The 23,945-nt window shown below is 44.7% G+C and overlaps 1 protein-coding gene across 2 annotated transcripts in view; it reads left to right on the top strand.

Annotated features, from left to right (window-relative positions):
* The window catches only part of FAM135B (family with sequence similarity 135 member B), a 348,914-nt gene that overhangs the window by 221,970 nt on the left and 102,999 nt on the right, over nt 1-23,945 (top strand). For both annotated transcript variants that reach the window (XM_034763663.1, XM_034763664.1), the window contains exon 7: nt 15,499-15,625. In XM_034763663.1, the coding sequence (XP_034619554.1) occupies nt 15,499-15,625 (127 nt within the window). The remainder of the gene's footprint in view (nt 1-15,498; nt 15,626-23,945) is intronic.

The following is a 23,945-nucleotide window of genomic DNA, read 5'->3' as shown; positions in this document are numbered from 1 at the left end:
GCGCGGTGCTTTGCCGCCGGTGTGCTGCATTTTCCTGGCGGATCCTGCTTTCTCTCTCCCTCCAGTTCTGTGCTTTCTCTTTCTCTTTAATAGATTGCCGCATCACTTCTTGCAGCATGTCTTCTTTGCTTTTTCGCAGTCTCTTCCTGAGTCTTTGCAGTCTCTGAGCAGGCGATAAGAGGGACGGCTGAGGTCTCAAGGTTGATGCAGCTGTATAGGCAAAATGCAACATTTAACAGAGGCAGCATTGTTTATACCAGACAGAGTAATGATTCCCCCCGCACTTAAGGAGTAGAAAACACACAGGGTCTACACAATAGTATAATTTTCCCGTCCGAAACAGAGCATACATATCCCACGGGAGCCTCAAAATGGTGAGTAAGGGGGACTGATTGTTTCAGGGCTGCACTGTCCTCTGGGTTTCTGTGCCTTGGGGAGAGCCAACAGCTTCAGGGGGCACCTACACTGAACACTGTCCCAACATTTTCCACAGGAGTTCGTCCTGGACGATATCTCGCTGCTGAGAGTGATCTGGGAAGCAAGGGAGGGTCTTCTACTGCAATGCGGCTTCCGCCCTGGCCCATATTCAGCTTGCCTGTGTGCAGCAATGGTCCCCCTGCCCCTCGTGGCACAGTGGCATGGACATGTTAGCCTGGCTGGGACAAGGACCACGGTGGCTCTCCTGATAAACCTGCGCAAGCGCATTGCACACCTTCTGGATGAGACATTTGAGGAGATTACAGAGGCCGATTACCGCGATGTGATAAACCACATCAATGCACTATTCCGCATCTAGGCATTCATGCCTAACCCTCCTCTCCCAAAGAGCCCACACCGAAAAAATTCCTTCCCGAAAAAAAAAAAATGCTTGCCGGGAACCTGCTCTTCTGTTTGTCCTCCACCAAGTACCGGCTGCTGCGACTGGCTACCTTCCTCCTGGCTCGAGACGAGCTCCTGGCTGCATGGCTCCAGGGATTCCGGGGTGTCTCCATCCGGCCCACCACCATCACTCCCGTTTTCCTCCTCTCTCTCCCCCCCCACCGGCTCTGAAGTGTCCATGGTGGTGCTCGGAGTGGAGGTGGGGTTAACCCCAAGTATCGCATCCAGCTCTTTGTAAAATCGGCAGGTCGCGGGGGGAGCACCCGAGTGGCCGTTTGCGTCACAGGCTTTGCGGTAGGCACTCCGCAGCTCCTTCACTTTAATCCTGCACTGCAGGGCGTCCCGGTCATGTCCCCTTTCCATCATGTCCTTTGGTACCTTCCCGAAGGTGTTGTAATTCCTACAGCTGGAGCGCAGCTGGGACTGGACAGCTTCCTCCCCCCAAACATTGATGTGGTCCAGCAACTTGCCCTTGCTCCATGCTGGGGCCGCTGGGCGCGTGGAGGCATGGTCACCTGGAAAGATTCGCTGATAGCACTCCATGCCACGCCGGGCTGAGCAAACAGGAAGGGGATTTTTAAAATTCCCAGGGAATGTAAAGGGTCAGTCACATGGTTGGTTACCTGAGGCCAGGGCAGTAGAGTTTGAACTGATGACCAGAGTGGCTAGAATAGGCATTGTGGGATACTGCCAAATAATTCTGGAGGCCATTCACAGTGCAGCGGCAGCGCAATACTCGCTATTCCTCTCGGAGAGGTGGAGTACATGCAGCGCTGCAACCACGGAGATACAGCGCTGCAAATGCCTTGCCAGTGTGGACGGGGAGTGAGTTACAGCGCTGGGGGCGGCTTTACAGCGCTGTAACTCGCAAGTGTAGCCAAGGCCACAGTCAGAGGAGAACTCTCGTAGCCCACACTCAGGCAAAGCTCCTAGTGCCTTCAGTGGGAGATTTGTCCATGTCAAAACATACAGGTGTTAGGGTTTGACCCACTTTACATCCTTTAAATCTTCAGAGCACTCTAATGTAACTAACACCTTTCCCCAATGCCATCTGAGACAGGTAAATACATCACCTTTTACATGGGGGGTTATGGACAGGCTGACAGGGGGAGTGACTTATCCAAGGCCATTCTCTGCCGGGGGCAGAAGAGGAAAAAGAACTGAAGGGGAGATAGCTTTGAAAGTGATCAGCATTGACCTAACTCTGCGCCTGCTAAAGCAACACTAAAACTCCCAAGGAGCAGAGTGAGGGCAACACAGAGCATTTTTTTAAAATCCTGCCCTGAATTCTTTATTCCCAATCCTACCCTTATTCATCCAAAGCACTTTAACTTATTTGTTACCGTATGCAGCGTGAATCTCGGCAGAGAAATGACTGGCTAATTTTCTACAATCCCATGAGTACTAGTGGGTACTCACTCAATTGAAGTTGCCACAAATATAAGCCTGGGTAGCAAAGTCAGTCAGCTGGTCATTTATTTTGCTCTCTATCTCACTTTAAATTTCATTTATATTCTTAAAGTGAATTGTGTTTAACAAGAACATAGGATGTAGACAGTGAAGAGCCACAGGTACCTCAGAAAATATTGGAAAACATTCATTTTAGACAAAATGTGGTCAATATGATATTTCTTCCCTCCAGGGATATTTGCATGAAAACAGGATTTTTTCTTGCTTTGGAATTATTTTCTTCCTAGTGGTTGTTCCCTACCTGAAATCTTAATCTTTTGGGATAGCAGCCTCCAGGGCTACCAGTTGGGGTGTCAAATAAGTAAAGATTCTGACCAGTTGTGTGCCAACCTTTCGTTTAAAAAACCAATACTGACTTTCGGTTTTTATTGTAGATCCAAAACTTAGTCTGAGCTGGGCAAAAAGTTCTCCAAGGTTTAGAGTCACTTTGGAGAATGCAGGCCAAATTACAACCTCTGACTCTTCTCAAGTTCCAGGGAAGAATATATGGTGTCATTAAAATATATGTAAAAATAATAAGATTTGTCACTCTGATCGAAGGATCTCAAAGCACTTTACAACCATTAATTACGTTAGCCTTACTAAAGCTTGGTGAGGATTTACAGGTGTGGCATGAATTGGATTTATGCCCTGATACTTACCCCACAAATAAATAGCAGGTCGAATATTTAAACTGTGCCTGTATGTTCAACACTCAGATTGTTGGGAGTTGGAATTAAAGTTGTGTGTTCTACTGTGAGGGAGATTATTGTGGTATGTGTAGTGTGTTTCCTCTTCTGCTGGAGGCAGAAGGAAGTTCCTGGTGAAGATGCATAGTCAGTCTGTCTATGGAAATGTGCTGTGTGGGGGTTAAGGTTTGATTGAGAGGTGTCTCACAACTTGGCAATTCCTTATCTTTAAGGGTTTGCATGGGGGGGATGTGACAATTAACCAACTGTATTCCTTTTTTAAAAGTAGATTTTGTTTATTGAATGTATTGTTATTCACTTGTCATGGATAAGGAAACTGAGGCACAGTATTAAGTGATTTGTCCATAGATCTAGCTGGCCAGGTTTACTCACCTCCCATTCAGGGGAGTCCTTAACCACTAGGCAGTCCTGTCTGTGGCATGCCAATTGTAATGGCTTGGGCCAAAATTCACATATATTATCTGAATGTGTTCAGATCTGATTTTCAAAGCAAATGGCAGAAGGTGCAAACTGGAGCTGGTTTGGGATTTCCCCCGGAGTGATTTTCTGATGAAAACTGCAGTTTCTTCAAAATCAAAATGTTGTGCGGGAAAATCTCATCAAAATATTTGGGTTTTGGTTGGGTCTATTGGACGTTGATCTGTATCTGCCTCAGCCATAGTAGGGCCTTAGGGGAGTTGTAATTTGGATGCCTCAAGTCTTTGTTCTCTGCTAAGGGCTGGGCTCCCTCGCTGGATTAAATCTTTCATGAGTGACTATGGTCTCTCCTCTATATGAACTGCTGTGATGCATCATGGGAGTTGTAGTCTGGCTGAGGTGCCCGGCCCATAGCAAATGGGGGCATACGGCACCCGAACTACAATTCCCACGAGTCACTGTGACAGCTCAGGCAGACATAGGTTAAAATAGAAATGAAATGTTCAGTTCAATGAAATGACATGAATTTTCAAATAGAATTTTTTGTAACTTTTTGTTCTGTTTAACAAACAGACACACAAACAAGATGTTTCAACTTTTTTGTCCTAATTTGGGGCAAAATCTAGTGTTGAATTTTAAGAATTTGCCGAGGATGGAAATTCTGCTTTTCAATCAGTGCTAATAAACAGGAAGAAAGTTAAACCTGTAAACAACAAAGGTTCTACTTTAATTCAAGTGACGTTTGTAGTAATATTAACATGTAACAAATAGAAGAAATACAAAAAATGAACCTGCATAATAGCTAACAGGAATTGTCTCCAAATAAGAAGTTCTTCATGAGGCTTCAGTGGGACTTCAATACTATTCAAGTTTTTTAGTTTAAGTTTCCCTCAGAAAACAAGCTACATTTTGGCTGGTTTCCCGAAAAAGGATTTTGGTTTTACAGTACCATCCCAAATCAATTTCCAAAAGACCAGCACAATCAAATCCCTTCTCTGCTGTAAAAGCAAAAGATAAATAAATAAAAGTGGCATTAAAAAGTGCTTTTCTCTCCATCAAAGTCTTTCAGTTTTGATAATATTCAAATCAAGGTTTTTTGTAGTCATGTATCATTTGTTTATGCTTCTGAATGATACAGTGAAAGTCCTTTTACATTTTTGTGTGATTCAGGCTTTTCAACAGACCAAACCAGACTCTGTTGTCCATTGTCATGTGATTCTGAGCAATGTTTGTCCCTTTGTTCTTTGGAGTTCCTTTCTGTAGCTCACATTTTAGGTGGGATAAATACATTGAAGTGTTGCCTACCGCTTAGAAGCAGCCTCCAGAAAACTGATTGAATCACATCTGTTAAAATATATAAACACAAGGCCAGCCATGAAGTTTCCTCCTCCTTATGGAGTGTCCTTATGGCAATATATCAAAGCTTGAGGAGATGTAATAAACATCATGGCAGCTCCAGAGAGAGAGCGAGCGAATGGGCTCCTGGTTAAAAGGCTGAACTCTGGGTTCAGTTTCTGGGTCTGCCACAGACTTGCTGTCTGACCTTGGGCTAGTCACTTGAGTCTATCTGTGCCTCAGATTCTCATCTCTAAGGCTTGGTCTACACTACAGAGTTAGGTCGACGTAAGCCACCTCGCATCGACCTAGCCATTCATGTGTCTACACTTAAATTTGTCTCCCACCAATGTATCTGCCCCATTATAGCGATGCAGGAACACCACCCTCTCCCAGCATCCTTGAGACCTGGTTTGATTGAGGTTGACGCAGCACGCGTGTCGACACTGCATTACTTATGTCGACTCTAGCAGTCCTGCAGCAGCTGTCCCACAATGCCTGACACTGACCTCTCTGGTCACAATTGTTAACTCCACTGACAAGGGTCACAGAGACCAGAAGGCCCCATCCCTGTTAAAGTTCCCCAAATTTTTGAAAAGCCTTTTCCTGATTGTCCAGTTTGGCGAGCATGCCTAGTGGCTCTCTATTGTTGTGTGCAATTGTCCAGCTCACCATGCCGGCTACACGCTCCAGACACACTCCAGCTTGGGGTAAACAGAAGATATTGGATCTCCTGGGCCTGTGGGGAGAAGAGGCTGTGCAACTGTAGAAATGTGGACATCTATGAGCACATCGCATGACGGATGCAGGAGAATGGGTATGACAGGGACCAGCAGCAGTGCCGCGTGAAAGCAAAGGAATTGCATCAGGCATATCAGAAGGCCAGGAAGGCCAACAGTCAATCCACTGCCCAACCACCTATCTGTTTTATGAAGACCTGCATGCCTTGGCGAAGACCACACCATCACTCCGCGGATCACCATGGATATCTCTGAGGAGGGATGTCCCTTGAATCCTGAAAGATCTCAATGAAACTTTTGTGGAAGTAGCCTGCGACCCTCTCCCAAAGGTGTATAACGTTGGCAACCTTATTTCTTCCTCCGCAGTAAGACACTTTCCCACCCCAGTCAGTGATAACATTGCCAGGTGCTATTGCAGTACACAAGCTAGTAGTGTATGGGCCTGGACAGCATTAGGATACCAGCAACAGCTGTGCTCTGTGCCTTTGTTACCCTCAGGAGTGAAATATCCACTAAAATCACCACCGCCTGGGGAGACTGTTGCCAGTATTCAGTGCCATTGCCCTATGCTCATAGTTTCATGCAACCAAGCAGTTCCCTCCTCATTTTCCTCACCTCTGGAGTGCTACACTCACCATGGCTGGAGCAGTGAATGGTGCCGTGCACAAGCACTCTGAAGCAGAAGTGTCAATAAGCGTGTCTTGTTTAAAACTTTATGGGAGCAAGGAAAGGGAGTTCTGAATCTTAACTTTTGCTTTCCATTGTGACTCTACTGACAATGGTACCTCTTGACGGTTAATCTGCACCTGCTGCTATTGTGGCCTTGAGCAGTTCCCCCTCCACACTCATGGAATGCCTGAGCCACATGAGTAGAACGAAGAAGACTTGGAATGACATGTTCAGTCAGATCCTGCAAGCCAGTGCTGCATCAGACCTTGAGCAAAGGGGCTGGAGGGTGAACATTGCAGACAGCCTGGAGAAGGAAAGAGCAGAAAGGAGAAAGTCACAGCAGGAAAAGGAGAGGGAGATGCACCAGGACATAATGGGGCTTCTCCAGCAGTAAACACAGATTTTGCAGATTCTTGTGGACCTACAGGTTAAACAATCCCAGGCTCGCCTCCCTTTGCAGTCTATAGAGAACTCCATTTCATCACCTCCCTACATCCCCTCTCAACATTCCACCTGGCATCAGGGACCACATCCTTACCCCCTTCCACTCCGTCCTGGGGGCATTACAGACAACCACAGCTTCACATACGCTGACCTGTGAAAACCACAGTTGCTGTATATGTAGGGAAAATGTACATTAATGTTCCTTCCCCTTGTTAAGTTCTGTTCCATTATATTAAGTTTTGAATGTATTTGCTTTTAAATTGCACTGATTTTTTATTTTATTTTTTTTTGCACTGGTTTTGTTACTGAATAAAATTCTATTCTTTGGAAAATAATTGATCATCATTAGTTCACAACGTCTGCTGCAGAATGCCTTGCAGTTCTCAAAGCACCCACTTGTGTTACTGTACAACATGACACAACTCACAGAGTCAGTGAAATGTACAGCAAGCTCTACAAAATGAATAGGTGCCTTGACAGAGTTATGTTCATTGATGTACACCAAGCACCACCCGTCTCCAAGCAGGGCCAAAGCAGCAAGGCCAGACAGAGCACAGTACACCACAATGCATTACTGTGGCTCACTGCTAAAGTGCTCTTTCAAAGCCTCGGTGAGCTGTATAGCTCCGTGTTGAGCTCTTCTAATAGCTCTTGTGTCTGGTTGTTCCAATTCAGTGGACATCCACGCCATCTCTGCCCCAGAGGCAACTTTTCCACCTTTGCTTCACAGATATTATGCAGGATGCAGCAGGCAGCTATAACCACTGGAATGTTTTTTTTCCCCCATGAGATCCAATCTTGTGAGTAAACAATGCCAGTGTTCCTTCAATCTACCAAAAGCTCATTTCACTGTCATTCTGCATGTGCTGAACCAGTAGTTGATTCTTTCCTTAGTGCTGTCGAGGTGGCCAGTGCTGTCAAGGTGGTCAGTATATGGCTTCATGAGCCGGGGTAAGCTGGGTCCCCCAGGATCACTATTGGCATGTCAACATTCCCAGTGATAATCTGCCGGCTAGGAAAGAACGTTTCTGTTGTAGCTTTCTGAACAATACTGCATACTTAAGGAAACAAGTGCCATGCACCTTCCCTGGCCAGCCAACACTGACGTTGATGAAACGTTCAGGTGATGCACCAATGCTTGTATATCTATAGAAAAGTAGCACTTTCTGTTGATGTACTCTGTGGCACGGCAGTCTGGTGCTAAAATAGGGATATGCATTCTGTCTATTGCTCCACCGCAGTTCAGGAGCCCCGTTGCTGCAAATCCATCCACTATGTCCTTTGCATTGCCAAGAGTCACAGTTCTGCCTAGCATGAGATGATTAATGGACCTGCACACTTGCATAACAATGGCCACCACAGCAGGTTTTCCAACTCCAAAATGATTTCCCACTGACCGGTAGCAACCTGGCTTTGTAAGTTTACACAGTGCAATCACCATTCGCTTCTCCACTGTCAGTGCAGTTCTCATTTTGGTGTCCCTGTGCTGGATGGCTGGGGTGAGCTCAACACACACACATCCAGGAATGTGGCCTTGCACAGCTGAAAATTCTGCAGCCACTGCTCATCATCCCAAGCCTCCTCTACAATGTGATCCCCAGTCAGCGCTCATTTCTCAGGCCCAGAAGCAGCACTCCACCATCTGCAGGTGCTCTGTGAATGCCACCAACAGCCTTTAATTGGTTCTCACTATATCCCACAGCAACCTGTCCTCTAAGAAATTGTCATGTTCCACACTGATTTGGTTCCTCTAACGGTTCTGCAAATACTGGAGGATCGTGTGTCCTGTACTTGCAATGCTTATGAGAATAGTGCCGGCTCCATGCTTCTGTCAGAGATGGCACACAGCGAAGAGGACCACACAGGTTCATGGGATTTTTAAAAAGGCACAAAAGTTATGGCATCTAGATGACATCATAGGATGGACACAGTTGCACACTGGTAAGTTGACACCTTACTCCCAGTCACCCCTGCGCAACTTGTTTCTGCCCCACCATGCATTGCCAAACTTCCCAAATGACAGTGTGCTGGATGCTGGCAGGTTGCACGTTGGGATCCCTCCCCATGGAGCATCGTATTGTGCATCAACACAAGCACTGCTGGTGAGTATGCCCAGCACTGACTCAAAGAACCAAGCATGCACCCACACAAGCAATACACTAACTGTGGTGTTTTTATGCTGACCGTAACTTGCATCAACCAAGGTTTGTAGTGTAGACATGGTCTAAGATGCTAGACATGTACTCAAGGTGGTAGCCCCTCATGCTGCCATGACTACACTTCTGTTTTTAGTGTGCTAACTGCATCAGAGCAAATGGGGGTATGTCTCCTCAAGGTGATATTTACACCTTCAGCTCCAAATGTGCACGTACCCTTATTGCGTGTCTTCAGTGCTTTGCACTCTTGGGCCTGTACTACACTACAAAATGAGGTTGACGTAAGTTGCGTTAAGTTGATCTAATAATGTATGTGTCTGCACTACCAAGACCTTTCCGCGACTTAAGTGGCCTGTAAAGTCGACTTCTGTACTCCATGTCTGCGAGAGGCATAGCGCTTGATTTGACATCCAGGGGTCAACATGGGGATAGCGTTGTGTAATTTGAATGAATTGGCCTCCAGGAGGTGTCCCACAGTGCTCCGCTGTGACTGCTCTGGAGAACACTTTCAATTCCCCTGCACATCGCCCAGGTATACAGGAAACAGCTGCTCCCCTGTTAACTTTTGAAGCCCCGGGAACTTTTGAATTTTCATTTCCTGTTCAGTCAGAGTGGAGAGCTCGCCGGAGACTCAAGGCTGCAAACGTGCTCCAGCATGGAGTACACAGGAGGGGGTGGATCTTACTGCTTTGTGGGGAGAAGAGTCTGTGCAGGCAGAGTTCTGATCCAGCAGAAGAAACACTGATATCTATGCCAAGATCGTGTGGGGCATGGAGGAGAAGGGGGTACACCAGAGACATGTAGTAGTGCCGCGTGAAAATAAAGGAACTTGGGCAAGCGTACCAGAAGACAAGGGAGGCGAATAGTTGTTCTGGTTCTGCCCCAAAGACATGCCATTTTTATGATGAACTGCATGCAGTTCTCAGTGGCACCACTACCCCATGTATACCTCCTTGGAGCCCCGGGCGACCTCGAGCAACAACGAGGAGGACATTGTTGACAAGGAAGAGGAGTAGGAGTAGGAGGAGGACAATGTGAGGCAGGCAAGTGGAAGAGCCATTCTCTCCAACAGCCAAGAACTGTTTTTAACATTTCCAATGAAACTGTTGGGGTTACATTCTATTATTTTTTATGTTTAATCTGAACAAAAAAGTAGGCGTAGTGGGCATTGGTGGCCACTTCAGCTACGCAGAGGCTATTCTCCAAAAAAGATGGTTTATGTGCACTGTGATGGCCCAGGAATCCTCCATAGAGATCTCTAGGAAGCTTTCATGGAGGTACTCTGCAATCCTTTGCAGAAGGTTTCTGGGGAGGGCTGCCTTATTTCATCCACCATGGTAGGAGACTTTCCCGCACCACTCAGTATTAACTCTGCTGGCATCATTGCAGCATACAGCATTGCAGCATAAGGACCAGGTCTGTACCCAGACTCTTGCAGCATCTTCTCCCTTGCCACCTCTGTTACCCTCAGGAGACTGATATCACATAGCGTCACCTAGGGAAAACGGGGGAAGTTTTCAATGCTAGCCCTTAAACCGCAAACAATTCAACAAGTAATCCACCCCCCATTTGGTGAAATATGGTTCACACAACCACGCTTTCCAAAATGTGCCATGGTTGGGCTGGAAGGTATCACTGTGTTTTGCAAGCAGCATTGAAAAAAAGGAGGGGGGCACTAGCTTCCTGTTTGTCTCTGTTCACACCGGTGCTGCTTTTTTAACAAACAAACAATTTGGGGGGCTTTACACTGGTACCTGTCCTCAAGCACCATCTGCGTTGCTAGAGAAAAGGGGGCTTTTCTCAAGTTCCAATCTGGGATCCCAAGGATGTTTTCACAAAAGCAGCAGCACAAGACCTCTTGCCCATGCCTCGTGGCCTTACTCACCATGGCTGGAACAGCAAACCGACTCTTGCTATAGCCAGTGGTTGTGATTATGTTGGGGCTTGCAGTGAAGTGTATTGAGGGGTGGGTTTTTTAATAACAAAAAATTAACCTTGCACCAGAAACAATGTATGCACTGTCAGTGCTACCCTTGTGCTTTGCATTCCTTGCAGCTGAAACGTTGTTTGTCAGCGCATCCTCCACACCAGGACATAGATTTTCCCAGATTACAAGGTGGAAAAAGAAGACTCGGGAGGACACGATCAATGAGTTAATGCCTCCAAGAGTGATAAGAGCATGGGAGATTGCACTGTCCGAGGACATGGACAGGAGAGCATGCAAGGAACAGGAGTGTGCCATGCAGGAAGAGATTCTGTGGATTATGAAGGAGCAATCAGACATGTTGAAGCATCTGGTTGAGGTTCAAGAAAGGCAGCTGGATACTAGAGTCCCTCTGCAACCTATGCTGAACCTGCTGCCATCATCGCCAAGTTCTACATCCTCCTCCTCTAAACATACTATGAGGTGGGGGGTGGGAGTGGAGTTTGCTATCTCTTGCACTCAACACCAGGGGAGGGTACAAGAACCTGAAGGCGCCCATTCCCAGACCTTCTATTGTTATTGCAGTGTATCTGTAAGCAATCTTTCCTCGTTTCTCCCTCCACAGTGTTATCAGCCCTTTTGACCCAGGTTATTTTACCTTTTTTGCTGTCTGTGTGTGTATAATAAAACTTAACAGATTGAGGAGACAAGGCTCTTTATTCATTCATTCACACAGTGATTGGTGGAGGTGGAGTTTACGGGGAAGAAAATGCAATGGAGGGGACCGTTTGGAAGGAACAACACAGATAAGTGTCACATTATTCTGGCTCATTTCTGAAACTGGTTTTCAAAGCCTCATGGAGATGCTGAGCCACTCTATGGGCTGGTCCACACTAAGCCCCCAGTTCGAACTAAGATACGCAACTTCAGCTACGTGAATAACGTAGCTGAAGTCGAAGTATCTTAGCTCGAACTTAAAGGTACTTACCGTGGGTCCACACGCGGCAGGCAGGCTCCCCCGTCGACTCCGCCTACTCCTCTTGCGGAGCAGGATTACCGGCGTCGACGGCGAACACTTCCAGGATCGATTTATCGTGTCTTGTCTAGACGCGATAAATCGATCCCAGAAGATCGATTGCTTGCCGCCGAACCAGCGGGTAAGTATAGACGTACCCTATGTGCTTTTCTTATTGCCCTTGTGTCTGGCTGCTCAACATTGGCTGCCACGTGATCTTCCTCAACCCCCCATCCCAGCAGAAACTTTTCTCCCATTGTTTCTAGATATTATGGAGCACACAGCAGGCAGCAATAGCAATGGGGATATTGCTTTCACTGAGGTCTAACCTACTAAGCAAACAACGCCAGCAACCTTTTAAATGTCCAAAGGCACATTTCACGACCATTCTGCACTTGCTTAGCCTATGGTTGAACCAAACCTTACTGCTGTCCATGCTGCTGGTGTACAACTTCATGAGCCATGGGAGCAAAGGGTAGGCTGGGTCTCCCAGGATCACGATTGGCATTTCAACATCACCAATGGTTATTTTGCAGTCTGGAAAGGAAGTCCCTGCTTGCAGCTTCTGAACAGACAAAATTGATGTCAGTGAAATGAGCCCTGAGATCCACCAGTGCTTGCAACACCATTGAGAAGTACCCCTTTCAGTTTATGTACTCTTTGATAAGGTGGTCTGGTGCCAAGATAGGGATATGTGTTCCACCTATAGCCCCACCGCAGTTAGGAAACCCCATCGTGGCAAAACCATCCACTATATACTGCACATTGCTCAGAGTCAGTACCCTTCTTAACAGAAGTCTGTTATTGGCCCTGAACACTTGGATCACAACAGATCCCACGATAGATGTACCCACTCCAAATGATGCCCCACTGACCGGTAGCAGTCTTGCGTTGCAAGCTTCCACAGAGCTATTGCCATTCGCTCCTTCACTGTCAGAGCAGCTCTCATTTTAGTATGGCTGTACTTCAGGGCTGGGGAAAGCTCTTCACACAGTTACTGGAAAGTGGCCTTAGCATTCGAAAGTTCTGCAGCCACTGCTCATCATCCCATAGCTGCATAACGATGCAGTCCCACCAGTCAGTGCTTCTTTCCCGGGTCCAGAAATAGCGCACAACCGTGTCAAGATGATGTATGACTGTCACCAGCAACTGCAAATTGCTCCACTCTGTCTTCCAGCAGGGCTGATTGTGTGGCATTACATTGTTCCGCATGGCGGCTCCCATATCGGCTATGTAAATATTGCAGGATAAGGCACGAGGTGTTTGTAATGCTCACAAGAACAGTATACAGCTGAGCAGCGTCCATGCTTATCAAGCTATGGCGTCCGTGCAGTTAACCCAGGCTTATGAAAAAGGCTTGGTTTGTTTGCCATTGATTTCAGGGAGGGAGAAAGGGATGTAAGAGCATCATGGGAGGCTAACACCATGTTTCCATAACCACCCACGCCAACGTTTTGGTCCCATGAGGCATTACAACCCCAACCCAAAATTCCACTCGGCTACATGCACGCTGGGATAGCTACCCACAATGCAGTGCTCCATACGGCGATGCAAGCCCTGCTCGTGACACAATGAGTATAGTGTGGTCACACAAGATTGACTTGCTTCAATCGAAGGCTTGACGTCGACTTAGATAAAATCGACTTAACTTTGCAGTGTAGACATAGCCTTAGAGATGCAGTACAAAACCTCACAGCCCAGGAGAAGGAGAGGCAAAGCTGGCTGTACACTGATACTGTTCACTCCTGGTTCTGAGCAGCTCAGGATTCCAAAATGGCCCAGGGGGTAATTTAGGATTTCAGCTGCCCATGGCAAACTTTCTGAGTGGGAGCACCACCCACCATCACTGTATCAGATAACACTGTAGCCCCAACCTCTTCAGCGCCACCCTGAGCACTATCCATACAGTAGGACTAATGGGGCAGCCAGTGGCTGCCTTTCACAATGCCTGTGCTGGGGATATCTTCCCTCCAACAGTTCTGAGACTTTTTATAGCATGAAGTCACCCCTCAGATGTTCATATTCCCGTGAAAAAAATACAGTGTGCCCAGAGACCAGGACACAGCAGTCGAGGCTAGTGGTTAGAGCAAGCATCAAGCCTCATTGTGAGAGCAGGAGCCGGATGCCAGAGCCAAAGGTCAGAGCCAGATCAGAAATCATGATCAGTGCCAAGGATCAGAACCAGGTTACCTGGAGTGAGATAAGGCAGGGGCAAGACAGAGGCAGGGCAGGAGTAAGACTGGGAGCAAGTGTAGGAGTTATTTCAGCCATGAGCGAATGCTTTGAGCAGCTGCTGAACTGTTGGTGCTGCTGCTGGGCTTAAGAGCCAGTCTGCTGACTCTTCCAGCCAATCCACAGGGTAGCCAAGTAGACAGCCTGCTACAGGCCAGCTGCACTCATTAGAGTGCCCCGGGATCTGGCTCGGCTGCAGGCCCTGAAAATTAACAAAATCACTGGGAAGGAGGTGAACAATAAATATGGACTAGGCTTCTTGTCATACAAGGAAGAACTAAAAACCAGACAGGATGAGCGGATAACTCGGGGGGTTTCCAATTGGTTGTGGAGCCCCTCACATTACATTACAGCTTTCAACTCCAGGCCATGATGGCAGTAGGGGAAGATGTTGCCTTTTGGTGGTGCAAGTAAAGGTTTTCAGGATTAGGCCCAAAGTTACTCTTCAAAGTTCCTAAGTTACTTTCCTGGCTTGATTGTTGCAGTGGGTTCTAGCTGCTCTCCTTGCTTCACTTGAAACGTCCTACAGGTGTCCCCGGTAGCGCTGTGGAAGAACAAAAGAAGAGATTTCCCTCCTGAAAATCCATTATAGTTTCTATGTTGGGCCCAGTGAATGCTCAGAAAGGACTTTGGAACTGCTGCATGAAATACTCAGTGTGATTACTAAAACTCGCAGTTTATGTACCTCACTATCTACTGAGATGCTGGGCCTTGATTTAAGCAGCTTCCCAATAAAATAGGGCATAACCCTATTGGAACTGCAGTCTGTTCAAAGATGTGTGGCTTAACTGATCTAATGGGGTACTGGTTTGGTTTGGTTTTTTTTCTTTGTGACTCAGTTGTTTCCAATCCATCGTTATCTACCCGTTGGGTTTTTTTAAAGCTAATTCCAGGTGTTGATGTTAATATTTAAGACCCTGCATTTTGGATCATCATGTTGTACATGGTTGACCTGATTTCTCTTTCTAAACCTATCCACAACCTGCCATCTCTTTCTGAGCTACCACTCAGGATTTTAAAGAATGGGAGCATAAACTTAGGCTCCTACATCTGTTAAAACATCTGAGAAAGTGGCCTGAGTTTTAAAAGTGCGGAGCACTCAACAGGTCGTATTGACATTGACAGGAGCCATTGGGTGCCTAGAGCTTGAAGAACAGGCCATTCTCTTAGCTGCCCTAACACAGCTTTTGGAGCTTAACTCTAGACTCCAGTTTTTTAAACTCTAGGCCCTAGTAACTTCATTTCACCCTTTGAGATACCAAATATTGGATATTTTCCGTGTCCCATGGAATTCTTCCCCTTTGTGAGATGTGTGGGGTTGACTTGTTATATCAGTTTAAAACAAAGCCTAAGACTTTTTAATTTGGCTTAATACCCTTCTTATTTCATGCTATTATACGATGTGCTTGTGAAAAATACTTTCTTAAATCTGCAATAAATTCTGCTTGGTGGGTAGCAGGAACAGAAACTGATTCTTCAGTAACTCTGACTTTTAGTAAGTGTCTTTTCCTGTTGTTTCTCCTTTTAGCTTTGCTCGTCCAGGAAAAGGGTCGTGGCTGGGTAAAGGCAGCCTGGAGACAGGACCAGACCAGTCCAGTATGTCATTGGAGAATCTAGTGTTCGGAGCTGGCTACTGCAAACCGACTTCATCTGAGGTAAGGGTGGGCAGGCAACAATGGAACGGTTACATTTTGACTTGCCATCTATGCACTCAACTGTGACTTGGATTATCTATGCAGGTACAGGGGAATGTGAAGGAGTAAGAACCCTTCTAACAGCCCTATATGGGATTCCCAGACTTTGGGTCCGAGTGTGCAGTCCCCACCCTGGAGTAAAAGGGCAGCGGGTGTTAGAGAATGAATGGAGTCTTTCCTTCTGACCCTCTGCTCGTTTTCCAGCGTAGCTGAGCCACTGAGGAGGGTATTGTGAATTGCTGTTGGTAAAAGACAAGAAACAATTTACAATTCCCTCTTGGAGGACGGAGAAAACCGGGGAGTAATTATGCTTCAGAGCATTGTCCGAGTCACCATGCCTCCTGTACAGCGTAGGCACATCCCCCTTGCTCCAAGCAGCACCTAGAGTAACAGTGTATGACGAGGCTTGTTGCTTTATTAGTGACCTATCAAAAGCATCGGAATAGCAGGATTGTTACGTTCTAGACAGTAGTTTTCAATCTGTGGTTGGATCCGTGGACTGCGTTTCAGGGGTCTATGTGGTCTGCAGATCCCTGAGGGTTTGTAGACTATGTCTAAGATTTCCAGAGGGTCCAGACCTCCATACAGATAATTTGACTACTAATTAGTCCATCTGTTAACTATTTAAATTTGCATGATGAGGAGTTACCAAGGGCTGTAATGTAAAGTTCAGTGGTCTCATTTGGCAGTTGGTTGCTTGTAAAGAAAACGTCCTTTTCCCCAGTGGTATTCTATGGATCAAAGTATGCCTGAAATTTCAAAATGACTGTATATATGAGTGGGTAGTATCCTTTATGTAGAGCTGTAAAAAAAATAGGGAGGTATTTTCAATGGAACATTTTGGCCTCTTGTCAAGATACCAAAAGCCAAAATATTTTTGTCTAAAACTGAAATATTTCAATTCAAAATGGTTCCAGCATGCCTCATGGCAGTTGGAGTTTTGGTGCCTTATGCTCCCGTTGTCTACTGTGAGCTGGGCTTTCTGGTCAGACTACATCTCCCATGATGCACCACTTTCTCTCTTCATGAGGGGAAGGCTGTGTGTCATAGAAGTCTTTGCCTGTGATCCATCATTGGAGATGCAGTCCAGCCAGAGAGCCCATCCTATAGAAGAGAACAGGAACATAAGGCACCCCAAACTACAACTCCCATGAGGCATGGTGGCACCATTTCAAATCAAAAATATTTCAGGTTTTTGTGGGGAGGCGGGGAAATGGTTTTCAGGTGTTTGTTTTTCTGATGAAATATTGTTTGTTTTTTGGTGTGAAAAGCAGATTTTTTCATTAACAATTTCAGTTTCATCGCAAAGTCCAATTTTCCATCAAAAGAAAAGTTTCAAAAACAGAAATTTCAGGTTCCCAGTGGAATGTACTGTAGGTCTCCAATGCCACCGCACCTGCCATATAAATCAGCAAGGCGTGTTTCACCCTTTCTGATTTCTCTTCAAGAAAGCTGGCTCCCAGGCAAATCTGGAAGTTCTGCAGCTGGCGAACTGGTGTTCCAGGTCCCCCTCTGTGCCCAATCCGGGAAGGATCAGAGTCGGTTACAGCCCCAGATAGAGGCCCCTGGCTCTTTAGCTTACACGGTAGCAGCTCATGCTTTTAACTCTGGAATCCCTGGTGTGTCAGTCAAGATGGTGGCAGCTGCACCACCTCCTTCAGTTCCCTGCTAGGTTCCCTACCAGACTGAGGGATTCTGACACCACCCCAGCAGGGGCAGGATGGGACAGTGTGTACCCCTGCACACAGAGTCTGGAGGTAGTGTTGAGGGTCAGGTTTCAGAGCCAATGCCCCATGGAGATAAGTGGGGCAGTGATACCCTTTGAGTTTCATCTCGAGCCGTCTGCAGAGTCAGATGCTGCTGAAGTTATGTTCCAGCTTCATTTGATCCGTTTTGTGCTGAAAATTCTGTTTTCTTCTGCCATTATGCACCTGTTAAACTTGGTGTTTCCTGCTTCTTCTTTTCATTTCTAGCCAGTCAGCAAACATCTTTCCTGCTACCTTTCATCCTTTCTTTTTCTGAGCATTTCTTCTTTGCTGGCTGTGGCCTCTGGTACCTGCTGACCTAGAAAGAAAATAGATCACAAAGAAAGAAAGCAGGGGTTAGCTTTGCAAAAGAAGGACTAAAGCCCAGCTGTTTCCTTTTAAAGGGCAGATATTTTGCATGTTTTCCCTTTCTCCCTTTGAAACTAGTTAAGGGCTTGAGGGCTCTTATATTCCCTGCTGCATAAAGGAAACTTAATCCTACCAAAGAGGAAACTGAGACCTGAGACCTCCAGAGACCTGAAGTGCCTGCAGGATCTTTCTGCTAGATTTCATAACATTTTTTCCTTTTTGCAATGTTTCAGAGCAGTAGCCGTGTTAGTCTGTATCTGCAAAAAGAACAGGAGTACTTGTGGCACCTTATAGACTAACAAATTTATTTGAGCATAAGCAATAGATCCTGTAGTGTATTATAAGAAAAATGGCTGTTTACAAGCTCGGGACACGATTTTGATCTTGGCTATGCTGATGCAATTCTGGAGTATATCCGTTGGCTTCTGTGGCATCTATCTGGAATTACACCTGTGTAATTGCGATCAGAAGCTGACTCATTTGTGGAAAGGAGTTTCATGGGTGTAATTTAGAGCAGAGTTTTAGCCCTGAATGTTAATTTTAGATTGGAATTGTTCTGTATTTTTGGGCCCCTAGCTCTCTTCTTAATGTCAGTCCAACACTTCAGATACATTTTTAATATGAAAAGGGAGGCATTTAAAATACGTCCACAATGATTGGTGTTAAAAGAACAGACACCTTTTGATGTTGCTAATTTGAATCTTAATTAGCAATGATGGAATCTAACAAATGTCCATTCCATTCGTGCTTCTGCAACTGTAAGAGAGGATACACCATTCTAATGCTCTGCTTTTTTGGGTATTGAAAAGTTCGTTTAATCATCAGAGTTTGGAGACTGTTTGGGATGATTGCTGTTCATTGTCTGCCATTTACAGTAAAACAAAGAGTGTTAGTTAATATGTACACAGAACTATAAATGGTTTCCTACAAGTATTATGATCCAGCTAATCTAACAGCCATGCAATAGGGGCAATATTTTTTAGTGGTTACTTCAATGTCTTTCATTAGTTGTTTCTTTTAGACATGGTGTGGGCAGAGGGAAGCAGTGTTATGGTCTGGATTAGGTTCAGAGTTTGAGATTGAGGCCAGTTGGGGGACTAAGGTGCCAAAGATGATGGCAAAAAAAATCTTGAAAACTTGTCCCATTTTCTTTTATTCCAGATGGTGGAAATATCTTGACATTAGCTATTCCTATGAGATTTCAAATATGTGAAAATCAGAACCAGAAAAGAGGCCACTTCTGGTTTTGATTCTTAACCAAATCCTTAGGGATTTGTTCAGATTTGTGGATTGATAATTGACCCCTCCCTCCTACCCTGAGTATGGATGTCCATCGAGTCTGACAATGACATCACAGCATCTTGTATGTTCTCTTCTGGCTGCACAGTAGGATCTGCGAAGAGCAAGATCACAAACAGGAATGTATAGGCTTCCATTGAAGACTTGACATGATGCTTGGCCCTGTTTTCAAAGTGTTTATAACCTTTATAGTTGCTCTCTATTCAGGTCTGTCCTTGACTGTGTCTTTGAAATTATCAATATTTATGTCACATGATTAGAAATTCTGCTTAAGAGAGTCTACGATGTATTTCTGTTGACTGTTCATTTTCCAGTTTCAGTTCACCATACAGGACTTTTTTGGGGGAGTCTGTCATCATCCATTCTGATAACAGGAGCTGTCCATCTAAGCTGAGTTTTGATAATCAGTGCTTCCACGCGGGTTGCTTTTGCTCTTTCAGTGATGTTTATGTTTGACACTTTGTCTTACTGGTGGACCTTCAGAATAGAGTGAAGATAGCTTGTGAATTTTTTCAAGTTGCTTGATGTGTCTGCGATAAACTGTCCATGTTTGCCTGTATAAAAGGGATGCTATCACCACTGTATTGTATAGCATCAGTTTTGTTGACAATTTGATGATATGCTGGTTGAGTATCCTATGGTGACTTCTTCCAAAAGGCTGGTTTGCTTTTCATATTCTGTTTGATAGTACTTGATCCAGGGAACCATCCCTTGAGATAGTACTGCCAAGATATGTAAAGAGATGAATGTTCTTTAGTTTTGTACCATCAATGCTGATGTTTGGCTCAGTGATAGTACTTGATGGAGCTGTTTGGAAGACAGCTTCAGTTTTTTCCAGGCGGATGGTGAGTCCAAACTGTTTAGTTGCCTCTGAGAACCTGTCAAGAATAATCTGTAGGTCACTTTCACTAAGACTACTAAGTGGAGAAAAATCAACCACAGAAAGGGTTTCACATATGAGTTCCTGAAGGACTTTTGTCTTTGCAGTAAACCTTTGGAGATTGAAATGTTTTCCATCAGTTCTGTACTTTATGTACATGCCCGTTTGAAGATTGCCAGATCCATAATTCAGAATGGCTGCAAAGAAGAGATCAAAGAGGACTGATGCCAGCACGCTGCCTTGTTTCACCCCATTAGACATGAGAGATGTTTTAGTGAGGTCATCATCTGAGAATACTTTTGAAGTCATGGCTTTGTGGAATTGATTGTCATGCTACCAAATTTGGGCGGAGGGTTGTATGGGGTGCAAAAGGAGAAATTAGAGAATTTTTCACTTGACCTAGTACCTCTCGCCCTGAAATTTGAAAGGGTTTGCACACAAAGTCCCACTTTGTCCATGTCTGTGTTTTGTTGTTGTTGTTGTTCTTTGTTTTTTAACAGATGCTTCATTGCTTTGTTAAAAGGTAATGAAAGAATCAGGACCCCCTAGTTCTGTTCCCAGCTTTCCATCTAACTTGCTGTGTGACCATGGACAAATCACTCAGGGCCGGATATGCACAAGAGATCTCTAAGTTTGGTTGCCAAACTTTAGATCCCTAATGTAGGCTCATTGCATTGGCAGGGTCAATAGGGAGACCAAAGACATACTCAGCATGGAGACTGAATTACCCTTCCACAGCTACAGACACCTAGATAGCTCTCATCACTCTAGTATCTGGACGTTGGGCTGAAGACCATTGATGAGGTTTGTACTGCAGCAGCCTGTTGTTCTTGCTCAGTGGATCAAAAGTCCCAAGTGCTATCAATTTTGCTAATTTAAAAAAGGATTTTCAATGTTATGGATACAACGATCCACATTTTGGGGGTTCTGGTTGTGGGGACTGATTAGGTCTTTTACATTCATCAGAAAAAAACTACTCCCTGTTAATGTCTCTGCATCAAGTCAATGGTGCTTGTAACCTGTGGTCAGATAAAACAAGCTCGGGCAACTATAAGAGTGGTTGAAAGAGAAATAATAGGTGTTTACTCGTTGATCAATTTTCCATGGGACTTGGTTGTGAGCTTCATAATAGTTCCACTCTATAACTGGGCACTTCATCAAATGCATTTTTGCATATACTTAAATCTTTATCTATCTTCAAAATTCAGTGTTGGTTCCTCAGGCATCTTAAAGGAGGTGGGTAGGGACAAGTGTTTCTGCTTTCTACCCTTAGGTGAAATGAGCTATGGGAGGGAGAAACTTTTTTTAGTCTCAGCCAATGCCAATGGAAATGGCTAATCACTGCCTGTAGTTGTGGTGCACCACGGTACATTTTTTCTTTCTCCAGTGGTACTTCGTTGAAAACTATCCCCACATCCCTAAAGAACACCACAATAATTCCCATAGACTGACAGTAACAGAATTCTTGAACAGAGACCTAATCACTTCTCAACAGCTTCTGAGCCAACTGCCTTTCCAACAGCAGCACAGATGCCAACACCAGAATGGATGAGATCCATCACCTAGATGCAAACTCTTTGCCTCTGGCCGGTGTCCCAGACAGTAGCACTGTGGCTGAGAAATGAGAAGAGAGAATCCCTGTTTTTCCTACCACTTGCTCTTGTTTTGTGGAAACAGATCTTCACATGACATCAAGTGCTGCATCCTAGCCAAAAGGCACCGTGCCAATAACAGTTATGCAGAATGTATAGGAATTAGTTCTGTTTTTGTTACTTATAATAATACAGTAGTGCCTTTAGGCACCAAGCAGGAGCTCATTGTTCTAGGTGCTGTACAAAGGAGCTCCAAGTTGCTCACGATCTATGACAAGACCCAACAGGTGAAACAAAATAATGGTCTGAGAGATAACAGTGAAGTTGGGTGCAGCTGCATGCGTTACTAGTCTCTCATTGGTCATAATAGCCCCAGGGATGCCAGCTTAGCCAATAGAAGATAACAGTGATCTGTGGGTCTCATGGCTGACATTGGAGGCATTTAAAGTCAGCAAAGCACTTCAGCACAAGATTAATGGCATTAAAGTCAGAAGCACCCATTGAAATCAATGGAAGTTAGGTGCCTAAGTACTTTTCAGGATCGGGGCCAATGGGAATTAGGCACCCTCTTTAAGTTAAGGGTGTGTGCTGACATGCTTTGCTGAGTTGGAAACTAAAAGAAAACAAGGTGTTGGTTTTGGGTTTTTGCTGATTAGAGCTGGCCAAATATTGCAAAATAGTATTGGGAAACATTGAAATAAAACCCTTGAAATCAGTTCAGCTGTATTTGCACTCCTTTTCATCCATTTCCCTCAAACTTTTGTCTTGTTATTGTTTTCAGGGTGTTAGAAGTCATGTGAACACTTTTGGGTAGATGTGTTTGCAGAAGAATAAGTTGTATAGCTGTCTTGACATCTCTTTGATTTTCCTCCTCTTAATAAAAGTTCAAGTCATCCAATTAGGGAACAGAAACAAAACCATAATCAGTGCAATGGAGCTGCAATCGTATTTGGAGCCTCTAGGGATTACTGTAATATAAGTAATCAGTAATAATGATCAAATAATATATAACAAATGGAAGAAAGGGAAAGTTGATAGTAATGAAGATAAATCAAAAGTTAAGAATTCTCAAAAATTGATAAGGGAAGCAAAGGGACACGAGGAAAGTTGTGGTCAGCAGAGTTAAGGACAATAAGGAGGTTTTTTAAAAAAAAATATGAGGAGCAAAAAGAATCCTGACAATAGTTCATTACTAAATGTAAATGGTGGAATTATCAATAATATTGCAGAAAAGGCAGAAGTGTTCAATAAATACTTCTGCATTTGGAAAAAAACAGATGTTGTAGTCATCATATCTGATAACACTCTTTCCATTCCACCAGTATATCAGGAGAATGTAAAACACCAGCTACGAAAATTAGACATTTTAAAATCATCAGGTCTAGATTACTTTCATCCAAGAGTTTTAAAAGACCTGTCGATGGAGCTCGTTGGACCATTAATGTTGATTTTCAATAAAACCTGGCACACTGGAAAAGTTCCAGAAGACTGGAAGAAAGCTAATGTGCTGATTTAAAAAAAAAAAAAAAAAAAACAAGTTAAATAGGAAGACTTGAGTAATTATAGGCCGGGGGTCTGACATAGATTCTGGGAAAGACCATGAAGTGGCTTGATTAATAAAGAACTAAAGGAAGGTAATATAGTTAATGGCACTCAATGTGAATTTAAAGAAAATAGATCCTGACAAACAAACTTTGAATCTCTTTTTTTCGATGAGATTACAAGTTTGGTTGATGAAGGTAATAGTATCGATGTAGTATATTTAGAGTTATGTTGTTATGTTTATAAGAAGCACACGGGATCTTTTTCAGGGGAAAAGGCAATTCACCACATTTATTGGAAATACAACAATTAGCATATGCATTCAGTCACACACACACACACACACACACACACACACACAGAGTCCTGCCAGTCGATGTTATAGTTACCAGTCCAGAGTCCGGATTAGTCTATCCAGAGTCCGGATTAGTCTAGTGGCCAGCTAAGTTCATTACAGGTATGTAGGAGCCGGGTTCTGTCAGTCGTGATACAATGCTCCAGGGAAGTCTTGGCAGGATGAACTTAAAGTTTCATGGCAAGGCATCCTTTTTATATAGTGATTTTCCTTCATTGGGGCCAATGAGTTTTGCACCGTCATGCTGTAATCAATTGTTGTTTGACAAGTGCTTGCTTTCTTAAATTGTCCTTCTCATTCTTTCATCAAGTCTCTTAGGGTATGTCTACACTACGAAATTAGTTTGAATTTATAGAAGCCGGTTTTATAGAAATCGGTTGTATACAGCCAATTGTGTGTGTCCCCACATAAAATGCTCTAAGTGCTCTAGTCGGCGGACCGCGTCTACAGTACCGAGGCTAGCGTCGACTTCCGGAGCATTGCACTATGGGTAGCTATC

This window comes from Trachemys scripta, chromosome 2 (assembly GCF_013100865.1).
Source record: "Trachemys scripta elegans isolate TJP31775 chromosome 2, CAS_Tse_1.0, whole genome shotgun sequence".
NCBI lineage: Eukaryota > Metazoa > Chordata > Testudines > Emydidae > Trachemys > Trachemys scripta.
The sequence above is the reverse complement of the archived record's forward strand: the minus strand, read 5'-3'. Positions and strand labels throughout refer to the sequence as shown.